General features: G+C 38.3%; 1 protein-coding gene across 1 annotated transcript in view; it reads right to left on the bottom strand.

The window, feature by feature from the left end:
- Positions 1 to 20900, bottom strand: part of LOC124595650 (NFX1-type zinc finger-containing protein 1-like) — a 279353-nt gene that overhangs the window by 167004 nt on the left and 91449 nt on the right. The window contains exons 4-5 of the mRNA XM_047134490.1: positions 12712 to 12795; positions 12161 to 12432 (exon numbers count right to left, since the gene is read on the bottom strand). Of these exons, the coding sequence (XP_046990446.1) occupies positions 12161 to 12432; positions 12712 to 12795 (356 nt within the window). The remainder of the gene's footprint in view (positions 1 to 12160; positions 12433 to 12711; positions 12796 to 20900) is intronic.

Raw genomic sequence — 20900 nt, forward strand, 5'->3', positions numbered from 1 at the left:
TCCTAATGCACACTACTGCAGCCACGGTTTCCCTCTCATGCTTGTGTCTGAGTGAACTGTCCTTCCTTTTTAACCTTCCCCATCCAATTCCTTCCTCCACCTCAGGAAGAAACTATTCTGTCCTTCCTTTTTAACCTTCCCCATCCAATTCCTTCCTCCACCTCAGGAAGAAACTATTAGTTCTGAAAGACAGGTTGAGACACTTCTAATTTTATATCTATCAACAGTACTGTGCAATTCGCTTCCCGAAGACAAGTCCTTGCTGACAATTCTGTCCCAAATTTATTAATATGGGTCTTAAGGCTTAATACTAATTGCTATGAACCACTTGCAGGTCTGTTCGGTTATCAAATGAGCTGAATTTTTTAAGTTAGAGTTCAAAGATTTCAGTTTCTGAACAGTGTTTTAAATTTGTTGGAAGGTCATTTTGTGGCTTAGAAATAATAGTCGGCCTAGTATCGTTCCTTGTGGTACTCTACACATTATGTTCCCACATTCAAAGGTTAGCTTCACGCCTCTGACACTGTCTATTAATCAGACCCACAGCTTTCTGTTATGAAGGTAAGAGTCCGTCCATGGAAGAGGGATGTCATTAATGCCAAAACACTTCAGTCTGCTAAGTAGGCCAAAGGCTTTATCACGGTTACAGAATATAACAATATGTTAATTTCCTTATTTAGTTTTGCTAGCACTGTATTGCTGTACGTGGAGAATCCTTTACAAGAGTGAGAAACTAAGAGGCACAGGTAATAAGCTCTGCTTAGTTAAATGAGTCGGTGTAGTATTCTGTCATAGGGGGGCACTTTCTGAAACACTTTTGAGAAGAATGGAAGGAACTTTCTGTAAGTCAAGATGGTGCTGATAGGAAAGTGTAGTAACATTTTGCTCTTTTCAAAACAGTAAAAAACAAACAGTTTTTTGTGTAGAGAATATGAAAAGCGAGTGATGAAGGGTATTTTGTGTCAAGCGCAGTTACTGGTTGCAAGAAAAGTGCACGAAAGTGAACCTAAAATTCATCAGTGATGATATTCCATGGACATACTACATTTGTTTACGAGTTGAAACAGCTGATCTTGTAAGTACAGTGGACTCAAAAAACGAAATTATAAAGTTGCTGCTAAAGGACACTGAGGCATTAAATATCAAAATAGTGACTATAAAAAAAGAAAAGGATAGATTAATATGGGAAAAACAGGCCTGCACTTGTGAAACGGAAATAAAAGAAGATACCAAAAATGAAATTATAAAGCAGCTACACAAGGACATTGAAGCAATGAAAACTGAATTACTGACTACAAAGAAAGAAAATGATAGATTAACTCAAGAAAAACATTTCTGTGTGTGTGATAGCCATCAAACAGAAACAAGCGAAATCTGAAAAACACCAGCAAAGTATGAAACAAAACCTTCAAAATATACATGGTGTGTGAAATGTGATCAAAAACCCACCCACTGGACTATTTGTAAACATATATAAATGGGAAACAGTGTCCTACAAAAAGGACAAACGTAGACGAAGTGCTGCAGCAAAACCGATTGAAAAAAAGGGACTTTCTTGTTGTTGGCGACTCCATACTGAAAAATGTTACAGCTCCAGGCTGTGAAATCGATGTTCATTCCGGAATCCAATCGCATCAGATCAGCAGACACTTACAAAATATTCGAAATGAAGTGAAACTGAAAGTGGAAATGAAAAAAAAGGACAAATACGAAGGTGTTTTCATTCATGTCAGAACAAATTCCATCTGGAACAGCAATGAGGAAGAAAAAATCAGTGAAACACAGAATTTGATGTGCTCAGCAAAAAGTGTGTCTGCAAATTCAAAAATTGTCATTAGCGCAATTTTACACAGAAGGTCAGTAAGTGATACATACATAAATAAGATGAACAGTAGAATGAGGGAACAGTGCGACAAGCTGGGTGCAATTCTTGTACTCAAATACATTTGTAAGTGGTATGTGTCTGGGAAAGGATGGGCTACACTTGAATAGGTTAGGTTCAATGACTTTCAGCAAAATGATTGTAGACATCCACAGAATCATTAAAAGCAAGGGAAACTGAAAACTTCCGAAAGGGGTGAGAAAACAAAAATGGTGATCCAAAATGGAAACTTGTAAGGGGTCCGTAGACCCTTACTATATGTTTTAAGACAGCACAGGTCGATAGGACAGACAATCGATAGTGTGCGTCGGGTGGTGAGAGCGAGAGCGAGTGCTGAGGCAGTAGAGTGGGACCCAGGCTGCGGGCCGGGCCGTGGGGCGGCCGGTGGCCGTAATGCAAGGCCGTACCGACAAAGGGGGTGGCCATTGTCGCGGTTTAACCCCTTTTGTGTTAGAAATATACGGGAAAGTGAACAAGTACAATTACTAGTGTGATTCAGTGATATTTCAGTGCCGATATTTGTATTTTCGTGTCTACCGCGCCGGCATTATTTGGATTGCAGTGTTGGATTGCAGTGTTGGATACAGTGATTAAAATTTGCGTGTGATGATAATGAATAACTAAAGAGGCCTGTGCTGAGATTAGCCGTTATTAATTTTGTAAGACGAAGGCAGTGGCTGTCTCCTTACTTTGTGTTTTTGGTGGTAAATATAGGTTGTTAATTAATGAAGCTGTGTTGCTGTTCTTCTTGGCACCAGACATTCATTATTACAGCATTTGAGAAGGACAAAATGGAATGTAACAACTCCGTAGCAGTCCAATCCGATTGCCAGCCCCATTAGGTACACGGTCACATTAATTAATATCTGTTTTGGGCTGCTATCAGATCGCGATCGAGCGGGATAAGTCAGCAGATTAAACCGGAGTGTTACAAACTGTAAACGTAATGGAACAAGTGAGGCTCTACAAAGGATAAACAAACTCAAAGATTCTATCTTGATGCATCTAAATATAAGCGGTTTAGCAGAAAAATGCCCAAATCTAGGTTACTCTAAAATTGATGAACTGCAAGTTATACCTCCTGAACTAGCAAACATAAAGATAGTCTGCTTAAACGAACACTAGCTCACAAAAGAATGCCTAGACATACTAAATAAAATCAGTAATTTCAAAATTGTCAGCAGCTTTTGTAGAAAAAACTTTAAAGTGTAAGAAGATTTTAGTTATCTCAATGAAGAATGTATTTTTGAAAGCTGTTGTGTAGAGCTGTGTGATTTAAATATGTGATAATATCAATTTACAGAATTCCCTGGGAGTTCTGCTACTAAATTGTTCTTAGGAAAATTTCAATATCTCTTAGATAAACTTAAAAAAGAAAGCAAGAAAAAGATTGTGATTGCAGGAGACTTCAACATAAACACATTAACTGAAAGCAGTGACACTGAAAAATTTTGCGATTTAATCGAAAAATCTGGTTTCAAGTTAAACTTTACTATGTGCACTAGAGAAAACTTCCACTCAGCAACCTGCATAGATAATATTATTACAAATTATCGGTTTGATGATACAAGGAAGTTTTGCCTAGATCTAGGGATATCTGATCACTCAGCTTTATTTATAGAGCTCCGAAAATCAGAGAAACTAAAATCTGAATCTTATATAAGAAGGAATTTTAGCAAAGAAAATATAGAGTTGTTTTGTGATAAGTTAAGTGTTGTAAGCTGCCCTTTAGACCACTGTGATTCCAGCAACAAAAATTTTGATAAATTTCTAAATTGTTTTTTGGGTGTATTCAATGAAACATTTCCCCCAAAATCTTATCAAAAGAGAGTCAGGAACAAACAAAATTGGATTACACCAGGCATAAAAATGTCAAGTGCCAGAAAAAGACAGCTGCACAATGAGCTCAAAGTAAATAGAAAACTTAATTTTGTAACTTATGTTAAGCGCTATAAGACTATATTTAAGAAAGTGATATTGGCAGGGAAAAAATAAATAAATAAATGGCAAAAAGTATATTCATAAGCAAACAAATAAATAAATAAAACAAATGCAGTTTGGTCTGTTGTGAAATCGGAGTTGGGAGTCAATGTTAAAAAGTCAAGACATTTCTCAAATTACGTTTCAGGGTGATATTGTAAATCATGTTCAAATGTCAAACTGCTTTAATGATTTCTTTGTCAATATAGCAAAATCTGACATAGAAATGACAGTCCATCAGGGCAATATAATTTTCAGGCACAGAGATGAGATATAAAATATTTGTTTTAAAAAATTCAGAAAAATCACTCAGAAAGATGTGGAATACACAATATTATCATTAAAAAACAAAAATTCAGCTGGATGGGATGGAATACCTTCCATGGTATTCAAGGCAGTAGGCCATATTATTTCATACCCACTGACTATTATTGTAAACCAGTTCTTTGAACATGGGCCTTTCCCCAAGATGTATACGCGGACAAGGAAAACAATTTCCCAGTTAAAAGTACACTTTCTCCCGGGTGAAAACACGCATTTTCCATGTTAAGTGACAGTATATTTTCCCTTATCAATCCTTTGAATGGTTATGGTTTTATACATGGGCGTAGAATTTCCCAGCACTTCAGAAAACGAAACTCAGGGAAAAAGACACGTTTTGAAAATATCTTTGATGTGCAGCAACATGTACGCTGTGTATTTCGTATTACAAAAGTATACATTGGAATTCCACCAAACACTGCATGTTTCTTTCCGAATCATTGAAATCGATATAGTGATAGTCAGCCAACAGCAACCTCACTGTTAAGTAGCACGAACACACAAACAGGGAAAGTTAATAGTTTAAATTAGTATACATAGTGTTGCTACAATAAAAGCAAAGCTTTCACATATAATATTGGTCTCTAAGGTTAATAAGCTGCAAAAGAAGCTAAGCTTCCGCATATAATGTTGATCTTTTCTGCGCGTGTTACACTTAAGATATATCACACAAATGTGCCAGTAAAATTTTTAATAATGCGATAAATGTCTGATCTTCAGGGTTAGAAATTCTTCTAAATGGCTCGTCATCGAAAATTTGATTTTTAAGTGAGTGTCAAACGCTCTGTCATTTAATAAATTCGTGGTACATTCTCGCACATAGTTCAACTTACGTAAAAGAATATTTACTTTGAAAGTAATGCTTTTCAAACCACCATTCGCAATATTTTCCCACGACTTGTTACACATAGGTTCGTTTCAGCAGTTGCCAGAGAGCACAGGTAACAGGCAACACCGCACTTGCGCAGTTATCATGACATAGGAAGCCTGTATGTACATACGTGTAAAACATTAAAAGATCATACGTTATGTCATAAAAGAAACAAGACATCAGAGGATAGTCCAAGAGCATCAGAATTTCGTGAACCATGCTAAAATGTGCACATTTAAAGTGCATACCTAAGTGCACATTCGTATGTCCAGATTACCAATGAAGTAGACCCCAGCCTCATTTTAAGCTTTTGGTCATGTGGAGACTACCCACTATAACTCTAGACTGCTCTGCGCACCAGCCCTGGATCTACGATATTTGCAGATTGGGTCAATACTAAAAAAAAATTAAATTTTCAAAAATATGTGCACCTTCTAGCGCACATCTTTCTGAAAAGTATGAAACATAAAACATATGTGTTCAAGGAAATGTAAGACATGTTATTTGGTATTAAGTGTGCCAAAGTGCAGTGCCACACGTCTTCATACAGCATTATTCTATCGCACGTTACTGTATTTCGCTCTGAAGAACTGAAAAATGTATATTTTGTAATGGATGCCATCAAACTATATTCAGGACAGTGGAAATTGAAATGTCTTGTGGTGCTTCTCCTGCTCCCAGTCGGCCGGTTTGACAACTTGCCCCTCTTTAAAAAAATCTCGCAATTAATAGCGGATGGGATTATTTGTAATCGGGAGAACAAGAACTCCTAGAAAATTTGCACTCTTTATTGCCTATTAGTTAATAACTTGCTGTTTTGTGTGATACAAAATTAAATATAGGATACGTAAAACCAATAAAAACCAGAAATAAGCAAGAAATTACACATTTCTTCAATCCTTAGCTCCTAGCATTTTTCCTCTCTCTCATCTTGCTACAGCTTTACATGGCGTGCTTTCCTTTCTGTGAAAGAATCTATTACCTCATCAAAGTTCGTTAAACGTTTTGCTACATGAAAAATCAAAATGCCGTTACCTAATAATGAAAAAGCTGTTAATACAAATAATACCCAAGACTGGTGTGGTTTCTCAATCTGATTACGTCTATTTTGTCACTGTCTGCTAGATAAAACAAAATAGGCCTTTCTAATATTGCAGCAATTTTGTAACACACACCAAATAAACGAGACTGTTGTGGCACAAATGGCCATTTTTACAACAAGACAGAATATAATTCACGAAGTACCAATATCAAATGCCTGTTATGTCTACTACAAGCAAAAAGATTTATGTTAGGAAATAGTTTCACATTTCATCCATATGCATCAGTTTCTCAAGCACGAGATCGAAAAGTAGTGTTACGAAATTTTTATATAATTTGGAATAGTCGTATTCTTTCATAATTTGTGTGATGTCCCAGTTTCTTCTCCTTCCTCGGTCTAACAATCAATCTTGTCATCACAAATTCTGTAGCTATTCCTGCCATTGTCAAAATTTGTTCGCCGATTAACTTCACTAACCCTGCCAGAATCACATGTTTAGTTATCTTGTGATTATTATCCAGTTAAGCGCTGTTACGTGTTCGTACAACACATTTTCCGCGTTACTTCCAAAATACAACTTCAGCGGCTGCTAGCCGGGGACTGTACAACGAGAAGATAATACGTGATCTTTCTCACCTGTTATTCCTGACCGTCGTTTATTTCCATTCTGGTAGTCTGACTCTATAGATTTCGCTAGTAATTATAACAACGCTGATCATTCGCAAACCTAATCAACCACATAATCAGACAGCAATTGGCATTCATCCGTTCGGCTTTACTTCACTCAGCTCGTATAGCCCCGTCCCCTTTTGTCTGCGGAAAGTTTATTTCTAGATGCAACGAGGATTCTCCTGACAGAGACATGATGCATTCAAAAATCAACTTGAAAAAATGTGTTCAAAAATGTTCGAAAACCAACAGGGAAGCGTTTCAAAATCATATGAATAATCGATAGACAAACATGCGCTGGATGCTAGGCGCTTTGTGAAACAAGTTCTTTTCCTCAAGAATATGAATTTGGTGCCCCCTTTTCCCGGTAGCATCTAGCTGCTTGCTTCGACTGCTTGCACAGCCAACAGCCATATTCCTGTAGCCAGAAACGGTTAGAATCTCCCACTCAAACGCGACTCAACTGCGCATGCACACGAGCCCGCTCGTAACTCTAAAATGAATCTAATGTAAACAGCTGTGACTTCATGCTCATTGGAGGCAATTTGTTGTTATGAAGCATTGTGTAGTCTTCCTAAAGACTTTGACACATTTTGCTGTTGGCAGAGGCTTGCATGAACACTTTGTGTCGTCGTTGTATATGGCGCAATTCCTTTGCAATTTAAGTTCCTTTCTGTGTTTTCTCTCATTTATGTTTTATTGTTGAAGTATTATTCTGCAGTAGAAGGATACAGTAATATCCTTTGTTAGAGTATCGGTTCTTACCAGTCAAAATTTAAAAAAAATTACCTGAAAACAAAAACAATGAAAAATTCCCAGAATTCTAAAGAATTCCCAGGTTTTTCCGGATGAAAAAATTTCTGGGTTTTTCCCGGATCTCCAGGGGCATATACACCCTGTTCCCAGATGTCCTAAAATATGCAGAGATTAGGCCATTATTTAAAAAGGAAAACTACAGGCCTCTTTCTCTCCTTCCTGTTTTTTCTAAAACATTTGAAAAAACTTGTGGCAAAACAACTAGAAAATTTCCTTACAGTAAATGACAGTATTTGTAAAAATCAGTTTGGTTTTCAAAGAGGAAGAAGCACCATAAATGACATCAGAGAAGTTACAGAAAAAATAAGCATATCACTAGACCAGGGTACAAAAGTCTCAGGAATATTCCGTGATCTAACGAAAGCCTTTGACTCCGTGAACCACTCATTATTACTTCACAAACGAAAGAGCTATGGGATCTGAAGACACTGAATTACAGTGGTTCAACTCTAATCTGACAGAAAGGAAACCAAGAGTTATTTTAACATCAAATTCTGTTAACTACCTCTCCGAATGGAAAACAATTTCCCAAGGAGTTCCACATGGTTCAATACCAGGTTTTTACCTGTTCTTGTTGTACATGAATGATTTACCATTAAATATTGATGCTCATTCAGTCTTGTTTGCAGATGACACCTCAGTCGATATAGAAAATGACACAATAGAAAAGATTCCAGATAGTATAGAAAATGTTATAGCGAAACTGGAATCCTGGTTCCTTAAAAATGAACTAAAGCTCAATATCACTACGACCCACATAAAGCAATTTGTCTCTAAATTGTCAACAATATGTCCTGTACAAATAGCCCATAATAATCAATTGACGACAGAAGTGAGCCATGTGAAATTCTTGGGCCTAAATCTTGATAAAAGTTTAAACTGGAAGACACATATAGACTTCCTGGCAAATAAATTAAATTCCTTAGCTTTTGCAATGTTTATTTTATCTGGTGCCACTCATATGGACACAAGAAAAACAGTCTACCACAGTTATTTTGAATCTGTTATTAAGTATGGGATAATTTTCTGCGAAAACTCTAGAAGCAGTACAAGGCTACTAATTCTTCAGAAGAAAATCATTAGAAACATGTGTGCTGCCCACAAAAATGAGTCATGTCACCCATTGTTCAAGAAATTAAAAATACTAACAATTACTTCATTGTACATTTTTGAAATTTTGATTTTTGTATATAATAATCAACATAATCTTGAAAAGTTCCGTTTTAAGCATAGCTATGGTACTCGTCACAAGGAAAACTTCAAATTTCCTTTGCATCGCTTAAAGCTTTATGCTCAGACACCACTGTACATGGGGCTAATAATATATAAAAAAATTACAAGGAAGAAACATATTTAACAATGCACCTTAGTTCGCTGAAAAGTTTACTCCAAAATATTTCAATAGAAATATGTTACTACAGCATTGAAGAATTCATGGAAGACAGTCTGACACTTTGAACAATAAAAATCTGTAGCTAATATTGCAATGTTGTCTGTGTACAACAAAGGAAATTGGTAAACTGTTAATTTATAGTAAATATTGTAGTGTTGTATACACTGGCATTATTCTTAAAATAGTGTAAAAAGAATTTCTGTAAATCATTATACATCATATTTTTGCTAAACTTAATGTATCTCCTGTACAACAGATCATATGATCTGTACAATGTATGTAATGAGACTAATAGATCAAATTTTACATTTACATTTTACAAGCTCAATTTTAGCTGACTGACCTCTGCAAAATGTGACTACACTGACACTGCAGCAAAATAGTTCATTGTGGTCACTGTATTTAGTGAACTAGGTAACCAGGTAGTGCAGCATTCATTACTGTCTGTCAAGTATTGAATAGAATGTAAACTCTGAACTTAATCATTCCTGAATGTACAAATACTCGAGAGTATGGAACATAAAACACTAAACATATGAAACACAAATATTCACAGTAAGGAATAAACCATAAACAGATTTAAAACTTATTAGAAAACAAAGGGCTCTTGACAGATGGTGCAGAAGCTGCTTAACAGCTGCGATTCACTTGTTATCACACATGTGATTCTATACTACTAAACATACAGGCATCATTGGTTGACAGTTGACTGCAGCGATGACACTCAACCATATAGCAGATGTTACATGAGCCCTTTGGTAGAAGTGGAAAGTCATCTCGGAATGTGGCAGGGAAATGCACGTGGCCGCTGGAACGGGTTTTGTGCATTTGTCGTTAGTCTGCATCATCCGTTTGTTGCCCCTGTGGTGGAGGTTGTAGTGCTGGTACTGGAGGATGGTGAAGTCTTGGTGCATGTGGGTGGTGGCTCTTTCGTGAAAATGTACACAGGCTTGACACAGTTAATTGTACCAGTTGTCTGCTTTCCACTTACCATGACGTTCAGTATCTGTGTGCATCTTTGTAGAACACAGCATGTGTCAGAGAACGGCAGCTGAGTGGTTGCATGACACTGTATGTTGTTTGGAGCATCATGTTCTAACATTTTGGAAGACCTGAAGTGGTGAAGTATGTGTGAAAACTTCAACTTCTTTAACAATACAGCTTACTTGAGATGATCAGCCGACTTTCCTAGCTGCCAACTTTCCTAGCTTGTTAGCCTGCTGCTGCAAACTCCCTTTCTCTTCTTCTACACAGTATATTGTTGGGAACAGGAATTTCTCAAGACTCTTCCCACTTACGTACACAGTTTCTTTTGCTTCACTTAACAACATATATTTAAACATCAAACTTTTACAAATCTCACCTCCACATGAATAAATACTGTTACATAAGTCTCCTCGCATATCCAAACATTAGAACCACAGATACATTTACAACAGAGTTGGCTTGCTAATCATGACTCTATTATACAGAGATCGTACACCTGTCTTGTCTCTAGCAAGTTAAAGTTAAAAAGTTACTAAAAATCTTTTTTCCACTCAATTGTTCTTTTGTCACTAACAATAGTCATAGTTAAAAAACAGCACAGAATATCACAGAAGTTCCTCGGTTCGGCCGTGCGCTTTCGTTATGACTTCCATGGCGCGACCGACAAGTACTTGTCGGTGCCATTCGACCGCCGTGTCTACCGTCTTCATACGACAAACTTCAAACCTACAAACACAGACAGGTGAAGCGCAATAGATAGGGTTCCTTTCTCCCACTCACATCTAAAATATCGTGTGTTCGAGACGGTGGAAGGCCGAAAGATTCTAGAATTTTCACGGAAATTCTCGAAACACTACAAGGTGTGAGCAGCTTTCTAAGTCACGAGGCATGTAAGTGGTCAGTGTACCCTGTCTGGAGGCTGTGGAAGGTCATATTAAAGCAATGTGGTCCATTCCAGTTGACCTTGTGTTGCTGACTGGAGTGAGCTGTCCTCAACAAAGCCTCTGGGAAGACGCAATGGTTCACTATAAACAAGTTCTGCAGCTGAGGAGTCCAAGTCGTTCTTACATGTTGTTCATATTTCCAGGACTATCAGAAGGGCAGAAGTCCAGGACGTACCATAGTACATTAGCATCACTTTCAGGGAACACTGCAATCTTTCAATCATTCCATCACTGGCAGGTTGGTAGCTGGTAGTCTTGTGATGTCCATACCTGCATAAATTTGCCAGCTGGGAAAATAAATTGGATGCAAATTGCCAGCTGCAATCAGTGGTTCTGTGTAGTGGGCAGCCAAACCAGTTAGCCAACCTAATGCGAATGTAGAGGCTAAAGTATCCACGGTGACATTGATCACTCGTGTTGCCTCTGGACAGCATGTAAAATGACTGATCATTGATCACTGTCCATTTGATGGAGGAATTGGTCCTACCATGTCAAGGTGCAAATGTGCAAAAAACTGTGCAACTCAAAAAATGTAAGCAATTAGTATTTTTTCAACTCAAATATCAATGAGTGACAACTAAAATCAGTCAACTCATGCTTGTACCTGGGTGTTAACGATTTGTCAGGATATAAAATGAATGTTTTTCAGTCTCAGTGATAGATAAAGCAGGCAACAGACTTCAGTTCATTTGTAGGCTAATGGAAAAATGCAGTGAACTTACAAAAGATATTGCTTAGAAAACACTCACGTGAGTGCATAGGCCCCTTAGCAAATAGTCCTAACAGTATATATGCAACATATACCCAAAGGACTGTTGTCACTAAAACGCATAAAAAACCTGAACCAGCAAACATAACTTATGCTGCAATATCATACTTTCAAAGTTTCTGAAACCAGTATCAAGTGTGGAAACTAGGAATATACTACAGCCCCTTCATACTGCTCCAGAGGGACTGTGAAGACAATATTAGACTAATTACAGCAGATTTAAGCATTCATTAATTCCACATCTCATATAAAAGTTTTACGAGAAAACATCCTAATATGTGGTAGGAGAGGAAGTACTTTCTGCCATGCCGTCCATAGTAGTTTGCTGTACAAGTAGATGTAAATTTCATGTAAAGAACAAAGAAAATCTTCCGTCTTCCTTCATATATATTTCATGTGTAATTTTTAGTTTCCGTTTTCTACTTTAATAATCAGATTTAATGCCAGAATAGAATTAGTGTAATGCATCGAAGCTGTACCACATACCTCTTCTTCATGAAATCCATGGTTGATGAAAAACAAGTTCTTTGTGACACCTTTCACCTTCTCATACTGGTAAACAGATGGTGCACTCTTTAATGTTGGATAAATTGTGGGAGTGATGAGATTTGCTATTTCTGGCCTCATCCTATGCTGAACTTCCAAACAGTCATATTGCATTCCATTCTGGAGCATACGTTCAAATAAAGAAATATCAAAATTATATTTTTTTGCTAGCTCAAAAACTGCAGTTGATGGCCGCAGCTGTTTGTGATCACCTGAAAAATAATAGTTTTGTTCATATGCACCGAAGTTTGCCAATGTAGTAAACAATTAGATACAAATGTTATTTTTAATAAGCTGTGCATCAAATCTAAAGAATTTAGTAGTAAGGCAGACTAAACTCTCATTACTGATATAATTCAATGAAATCCACACTGAATAATCATATGCTATGTTACTTAAAACAAAAAGACATTCTGCTAAAATGTCTCTATCTGAACCAATAGAAATATCAAAGCATTCAGCAGTTTCTATTTCTTCCTCATCATGCTTACCTATGAGAATGAGATGTTCACAAGCTTTTGTTAAAGAAACAACAACATGTGACTCTAGTACTTCAGCTGCTTCTTCAACTATTACTGCAAAGAAATGAGAGGAAAATTTCAATAAACAATTTATTAAGTTGCTCTTTATCAGCAATTTTTAATATATATTTCTTATTATGCCGTGAGACAACTATTACAATAACTGGCAGTTTTCATAACTATATAACACCGAAACACACCTAATTATGTATTGTGCACCCAAATTAGCTAATCATTCCAGTAAAGCTTCAAGAAAAGAAGGCATGTTACATTATGTGATCAAATTACTAAATATCACACTGACACAGTGTAAGTAAAATGTCAGCATTAGATCTACTGTTTATCTGTGGTGCATTGCTCCCAGTAAATCATCAGTGTTGAAATATTTACATTGTATTAACTCAATCATTTTTATTACAGAGATGCTGAGTTGCCGATAGGCACAACAAAAAGACTCTTGAGACTGCAGTTGCGTGTGCAAGTTGCATTTTCATGAACATGTGTATGTGTGAGTGTGAGTGTGTGTGTCAGCAAATTAACGCATACTGATGTGGTATTCACTGGTGTGCCATGCCATTATGACCTTTAGAATTGGTTGTGCGTAAATGATGAAATAAAATCTGCTAATTATGGATTTGCAAGAATACACAAGCACTTCAAAAATGAATGCCGACATCGGTAGAAGATTACACTAACATCATGGGCTGCACCACATGGTCTTGGTAATATATATACACAAAACATCCAATCTGTACGGAAGAAATTCCTAGAATTTAAAATTTATTGCTTGTCCGACCTTCCCACTGTACATATTATATGCCTTGCTGAACACTGGATAAAAGCTGATGAGCTCTCATTTTTTTAATTTTCCAAAATATGTCATGGGCACTAGCTAATGCAGATTCACTAAAAGAGGTGGTGGATGTCTAATACTTCTAAGAGGTGGTGTTCAGACCAGTGAAATCATAAAATGTATCATCTAAATGAAGAAGAACACTTTAAACATTGTGTACTTAGACTGAAAGAACAGCAAACAATCATTATTTGCAGTTGCAGATAACCAGATGAGACATGGGTCACTTTCTACAAAATCTGGAATCTGCAATCCATTATTACATTGCGAAAAGGAAAAAAAAAAAATATTGTGAGTTCTGATATTAAAGTAAATCTAGCAGTGGGTTCACATGAAGCCAGTGACTTAGGAAATGCGCAAGCAAGATTCTCAAGGGAAAATATTGTAAAAGAAACTACTACAAGTACTCCCACTTCCTCTTCATCCATTGACATAATCACTGTAAACCCTTACTCTACCCTAGTAATAAAACTTGAGAACTTGTCAAATGGTTTCTCTCACCACCAATGCCTCCCATTCGATGTAAGCCTCCCATATCAAGTAAATTCCGTGTCCACCTCACCTAAAATAATTCACGGGAGGTGCATTAATGATCCTGATAGTTTGCAATTATTTAAAAATTTGTTAATACAACAATCTTTGGGAAATGTTCACCTGGAAGAAGACACTGATAAAAAGGTTAAGAATTTTGCTGACCCTGAGTCACTGTTATAATATAGTCTTCCCTCTTAAGAAACATGTAATTAGGACCCAGGAAACCTGGACACAAAGGGTGGATAACACAAGGGATACTCATCTCCCGTGAAAGTAAATAAAGACTGTACATGCAAAGTAAAAGTAACACAGATCCTAATTTTGTTAATTATTTCAAAAAATACAAATAAGGTCTTCAAGAAAGTGAGATCCAAGGCAAAAAAGCTCTCAGTCAACCAGTACATTAAAAATACAAACAACATGAGTACAGCTGTGTGGAAAGTTGTCAATGGTACTACAGCAACAAAGCCTAAACAACCACTGCCTGACTTTCTAAATGAGAATGGGAAAAAACTACCAGATGCTAAAGAAATATGTGAATTGTTTAATGCACATTTCACAAATAACGTAAGCAATCTTCCCTCAGGTATTACAAAACCACAAAAAACTTTTGAAATAGTGCTAAAAAAATCAGACAGGTCACTCTTCTTAAAACCAACATCAGCTGCAGAGGTCATAAAAATTATCAGAGAAACAAACAAACTCATACTCTTGTGGTACTAATGCTTTGTCTGACCACTTAATAAAAAATATTGCCACAGAATCTGCTGGACCCCTTTCTGATGTAATAAACAGTTTATAAAACAATGGCTGCTTTCGGGACTCATCAAAATCTTAAAAGCCATTCCACTTTTCAAAAAGGATCACCCACATGATGTAAATAATTATGGGGCAATAACCCTCCTAGCCACAGAACCAAAGGTAATGAAATGAAAAAGTCAGGTGCAGTCGTGTGTTAGATATCACTCACTAGGGGTAAGATAGATACTGCCACGAGACGTCGGCCTCGTATTGGAGGCAATCTATTGTTATGAAGCATTGCACAGACTTCCTAATGCATTTGACACATTTTGCTGTTGGCAAACACTTGTATGAGCACTGTGTTTTCTTGTTGTATGCAGTGCATTTCCTTTGCAACTTCACTTTTATTTTCTTTTTTCTCTCTAATTCATGTTTTATTGCTCCAATATTATTCTGCAGTAGTGGGATACAGTAATATCCTTTATTAAAGTATTGTTTATTACCAGACAAAATTACAAAAATGTAAATGAAAACTAAAACAAAACAAAAAGAAAAATCCTGGAATTCTAAAAAATCCCCGGGCTTTTCCCAGTTTTCTCCTAGATCTCCTGGTTGTCCCGGGTCATACACACCCTGCCTCAGTTGTATTTAACAGTAGCTGTTTGTTTTCCATTGCTAGTTTAATAATTACTTGATTGAACTAAACTCCCCCTCGATAGATCAGGCATGCACTACACTCAGGTAGCACAGCGTGTTTGGCATCCAATGGTGCCTCCTCCTCAAAAAGAACATTTCCCTCCCTTCAGGTAGTTCCATTTGAGTTCCAAAAGCACATCCATAACACTTGCATATTGTTCGAAACTACTAGTGACAAATCTAGCAGCCCAGCTCTGAATTGCTTCAATATCTTCCTTTAGTCCAACCTGGTGCAGATCCCAAACACTTTAACAGTTTTCAAGAGTAGGTTGCACCAGCATCCTATATGCAGTGTCCTTTGCAGATAAACTTCCTTCTCATAATATTATTACATTCAATCCTGGATTTCCCATTGTTTGAATTTTGTTCAATTTCAACGATTTCAGCTGTTTCCATTGACACTCATTATTATTTCAGTTATCTTTTCAGTGGTATGAGAATTAAATTTGGGCAATTTGGCAACATTTGAAAACAGAGTTAAGCATTTCAGCTTTTGCTTTGCTACCCTTAGTTTCATTTCCTGTCTCATTTGCTAGGACTGGACACGAACTCTGATGCCACTAATAGCCCTTACATATGACCAGAATTTCTTTGGGTTTTGTGAAATATTGTTTGACAATATTCTGCTGTGGTAGTCATTGAAGACTTCAAACATTGCCCTCTTGATAACCAAATGTGTTTCATTCAGCCTCTCTCTATCTACGACTCTCTCTCATGTTATATTAAACTACTGTGCTATCCTTTCTTAAGGTAGTAGGTGCACATGTGTTAGAGAGTTTCAAGAGTAATCTCACAGCATATTAATAAAAAATTTATTTAGTATTTTGTCTAGGAGTTAAAAAAGTGTTATGTTTCTGAAATGAGATTTGTGTCCTATCAGTTAAATCTGAGAATTTTTTCGATGTTGCGTCTACAGTATTTACACCGCTATGATGGAAAACTGCTTGAATAGTTATGAATTCATTTCACATTTTGAATAATAATATATATCTTACTTCCATAATGAAATTTTCACTCTGCAGTAGAGTGAATGCTAAACAGATTAAAACTGTGTGCTGGACTCAGATCAGAACTCAGGACTTTTCGTTTTTGTGGGCAAATGCTGCTCTACCAACTGAGCTGCCAAAACACAACACACGGCCTTTCGTCATAGCTTTACTCTGCAAGGTAGGAGGTGAGGTACTAGTGAAAGTAAAGCTGTGAGGACAGATCACAAGTTGTGATTTGGTAGCTCAGTTGGTAGAGCACCTGCCTGTGAAAGGCAAAGGTCCTGAGTTTGGGTTGGTCAGACCACAGTTTTACTCTACCAGGAAGTTTTATATTTTGCTGTATTTGAGGACAAGACCAGAGGAATTTCCTTTCCATCTCTCCCATAGGAGTATTCAGCCACTAACCAAATTTATGCAATATCCTTGTCCATCCCCACTCCACGGCTACTCCCAACCGCTTTCCTCATGGCCCATATCCTCGCAATCACCCAAATTGCAACATCTGTCCCATACATCCTCCCATCACCATCACCTACGCTTGTCCGGTCACAACTATCTTTTCTTCTGCCAAAGGCAAGGCTACCTGCAAAGGCAGTCATGTGATCTACAAACAAAGCTGCATCTGCTGTGTTGTTTACTACATGGGCATGACAACTAACAAACCATCTGTCTGCACGAATGGCCACCGGGTAACTGTGGCCAAGAGACAGCTGGACCACCCAATCACTGAAAATGCTGCCCAACACAATGTGCTTCACTTCAATAACTGCGTCACAGCCTGCACCATCTGGATCTTTCCTATCAACACCAGCTTTTCTGAACTGTGCAGGTGGGAATTCTCCCCACAATACATCCTGAGTCCCCATAACTACTCTGGCTCAACCTCCCTTGCAGAGTCCTTCACCTACCTATCCTCTTCATGGCTCCCATTCCAGCACTACACAACATCCTATTCTACCCAAAGCATCCAGTAATCATTTTTCCCTTCTCTACATTTCTTTCTGCACACTCCCCCCCCCCCCCCCTCCTGACTCCATCTAGCAATCCTACACCATCCCCACCACATCCCAGTATTCTCCTGCAAGCAGCACCACACCTTCCCCACACGTACCCTGCTATCCTTCCCCCACCCCACCCCAGTCTCATTCTTACTCTTACCACCCACAGACTGCTTTTCCCATCAGGCGCAGTTGCAGTCTGGCTACAACAGGCAGAGACATTGGTTGTGTGTGTGTGTGTGTGTGTGTGTGTGTGTGTGTGTGTGTTCTACTTCAGAAGTCCTTTTGGCTGAAAGCTTAAGTGTACAGCAGTCTTTTCTCTGTGCCTGTCTGCCCTCTGTATGGTGAGTAGCAATCTATTCTTTTCATATCATTGTTATTACATGCTGAGCTTTTCACTGAAGACAACTATTGTGTTGTTTTTGCGGGAATTTGTGGCTGGAAAGATAAGAAGTGAGATTTGTTGTTTTGCTACTGTCACATTTAAGATTTGTAGTCAGAATTTGAAAATAGTTATTGAAAAAATTGGAAGAATTCGTAAGAATTTTATTATGAGTAGAGGACATAAAGCTTAAATTTAAAACCTTAATAACAATTTTAATAGTTTTATTACTGTGGATAATGCTTAGTGAGAGGAGATTATTTTTCAGACCACGTCATTTTTTAAACCAGAATTGATACGTACAATGTCATACATGAGTAATTTTATGGGTAAATTGGATTAATGTTAGATATACAAGATCTGTTCACAAAATTCCATAACATTTGCAAATTTCATGCCAATGGTGTGTTGGAGCAAAATGCAGTTGGCATTGCTGCACACACCCGTATTTAATGTATAACTGCTGGAAGTTTCATAGTTGTATGTCTGTTAGTTATTGCCAAGTGGGGTTGTGTCGCACAATTTGCAAATTCTGAGATGGTAGGGTTAGAGGAGCAACGTGTCTGCATTAAATTTTGTATGAAACTCAAAAAAATCTTTACAGACACACATCAAATGATGCACAAAGCCTACGGTGATGAGTGTTTACGCCATACTCGGTGTTATATGATTTACACTGTTCAAAAATGGCCAGATGGAAGTTAAAGATGACCATCATTGAGGATGCCCTTTGACATCTATCAAGGACGTTCATGTCAGGAATGTTAATGAAATTGTTCGTGACAATGAAAGACTCACTGTCTGAAAGATTGTAGAAGAATGGAACATTTCGGCTGGATCATGTCATGAAATTCCAACACAACATCTTCAAATACATTGTGTTGCTACCAATTTTGTCCCATGGCTCACAAGTCAAAACCAGAAAGACCTTCACCTCACAATCTGTGAAGAACTTTTAGATCAGACAAATGGAATGAGATGTTCATTAAGAGAATCACAACTGGTGGCGAGATGTGAGTCTATGGTTCTGATGTTGAGACCAAGGATCAATTTTTGCTGTGAGCTGGGAAAGGTGCTCCAAGACCAAAAATGTCAGGTCAGGTCAAATGTCAAAGCTATGCTGATAGTTTTCTTTTAACTTTGAAGGATTAGTTCACATCACGAATTTGTCCCACAGGGGCAAACTGTTAATCAATGGTACCATCAGGCAATGTTGCAATGCCTGTGAGAAAATATGAGAAGGAAACAGCCTGGTATGTGGCGAGACGATTCAAGGCTCTCACGATAACGCACCTGCACATTTATCTCGGTTGATGCGTGACTATTGCACAAAAAACAAAATCACTGTGCTGCCTCATCCTCCATACTCTCCATACCTAACCCCTATGGACTTTTATTTCCAAAATTGGAAACTTCTTTGAAATAACAAAGATTTGCAATGATAAACGAGATAAAAGAAAATTCGCAGATGGTGGTTCGTGCGATCCAGCCAGAGGAGTACCAAGACTGCTTCCGGAAGTGGAGACGGCTTTGGGAGTGGTGTATCAATTGCGGAGGAGAGTATATTGAAGGGGACCATGCACAATAAGTAAAACTTAAGCATGGCGAAATTTTATGGTCAAAGTTCCAGAATTTTTTGAACATACCTCATATGTTACGGAAGAGGTTCACAAGCGTTGAACATAGGACACGTGATTATAATTTGAAAATAAATGCACTCTGGTCAGAATATTTTTCCAATGTGGTGATGCTAATCAAATAATTATGTTATAATACATTAGTCGCCTATGAATAGGCACGCACTCACCCCCTCCACAGAAGTGCACCGTTAAGAGACTTGTGACTGTCGTGCTACCTTTCCCCACTCATGCTAACGGCTATGCCTCATCGCGGCCTACTCGTCCGAAGACTCGGCGCCTGGACGTTAACCGATCTCATGAGCAGTTCTCAGGTTCTTCCGTCACTGATGGAACGACACACAAGATAGTTACAACTGCCAGCCCTGCTATTAGATATAAGCTCTGACGCCTCAACCCTAACAAGTTGCGTGCGACCCGGCAGCAGATTAATGAACTTTTGGCGGCAGGTGTTCTGCAACCTTCAGACAGCAACTGGTCTTCACCAATCCACCTCGTCCCCAAATACGTCGGAACTTTTCAAATGTGTGGCAATTAAAGACGCCTAAACGCTCGTACCGTCATGGGCAATTACCCAGTGCCGAACATCAATGCTTCCCTCTTATGTTATCGGGCACCACAATTGTCAGTGTTATTGACTGTAAATGCGCCTACCACCAGTTTCCCGTGACGCCGAAAGACGTTCCTAAGATGGCTATTATCACGCCACTTGGTTTATTCCAACACCACTTCATGCCGTTCGGCCTAAAGAATGCTGCGCCAATGTGGCAACATTTCATTGACTCTTATCTTGCTTTGCTTATCTGGACGACATTTTCGTTTTGAGCAGTTCAGTGGAGGAACATGAAAATCATCTGTCTACAGTCCTCCAGACTTTGAACTCCAACGGTGTCAAGGTCAACAAAGACAAGTTTCAGTTGTGCCAGGCGTCAGTCTCCTTCCTAGGTTACACCGTCTCCGCTGACAGAATACAGCATCCCAAATCTCGTGTGCAGGCTATCACGTCTCTTCCGCCCCTGACTACTTACAAAGAGCTATGACGTTTCCTCAGCACCATCAATTACTATCGTCGCCATCTGCCTTCCGCCGCCTCTGTTCAGGCACCCCTGACGGATGCGCTACCAGGCAAACAAACTTCCAGTATCAAACCCGTCTCTTGGACTGCTCCGATGCTAGAGGCCTTCAAGGCTCTGAAGACTTCTTTAGCTCACACTGTGACACTCGCTCACCCCGACCCCTTGGCCGAGTTATTCATCACTACAGACACCAGCGACATCGCGGTGGGGGCAGTGCTGCAACAACGCAAGGGCGACACGGTTTCTCCCCTTC

This window comes from Schistocerca americana, chromosome 2, assembly GCF_021461395.2.
Source record: "Schistocerca americana isolate TAMUIC-IGC-003095 chromosome 2, iqSchAmer2.1, whole genome shotgun sequence".
Lineage (NCBI taxonomy): Eukaryota > Metazoa > Arthropoda > Insecta > Orthoptera > Acrididae > Schistocerca > Schistocerca americana.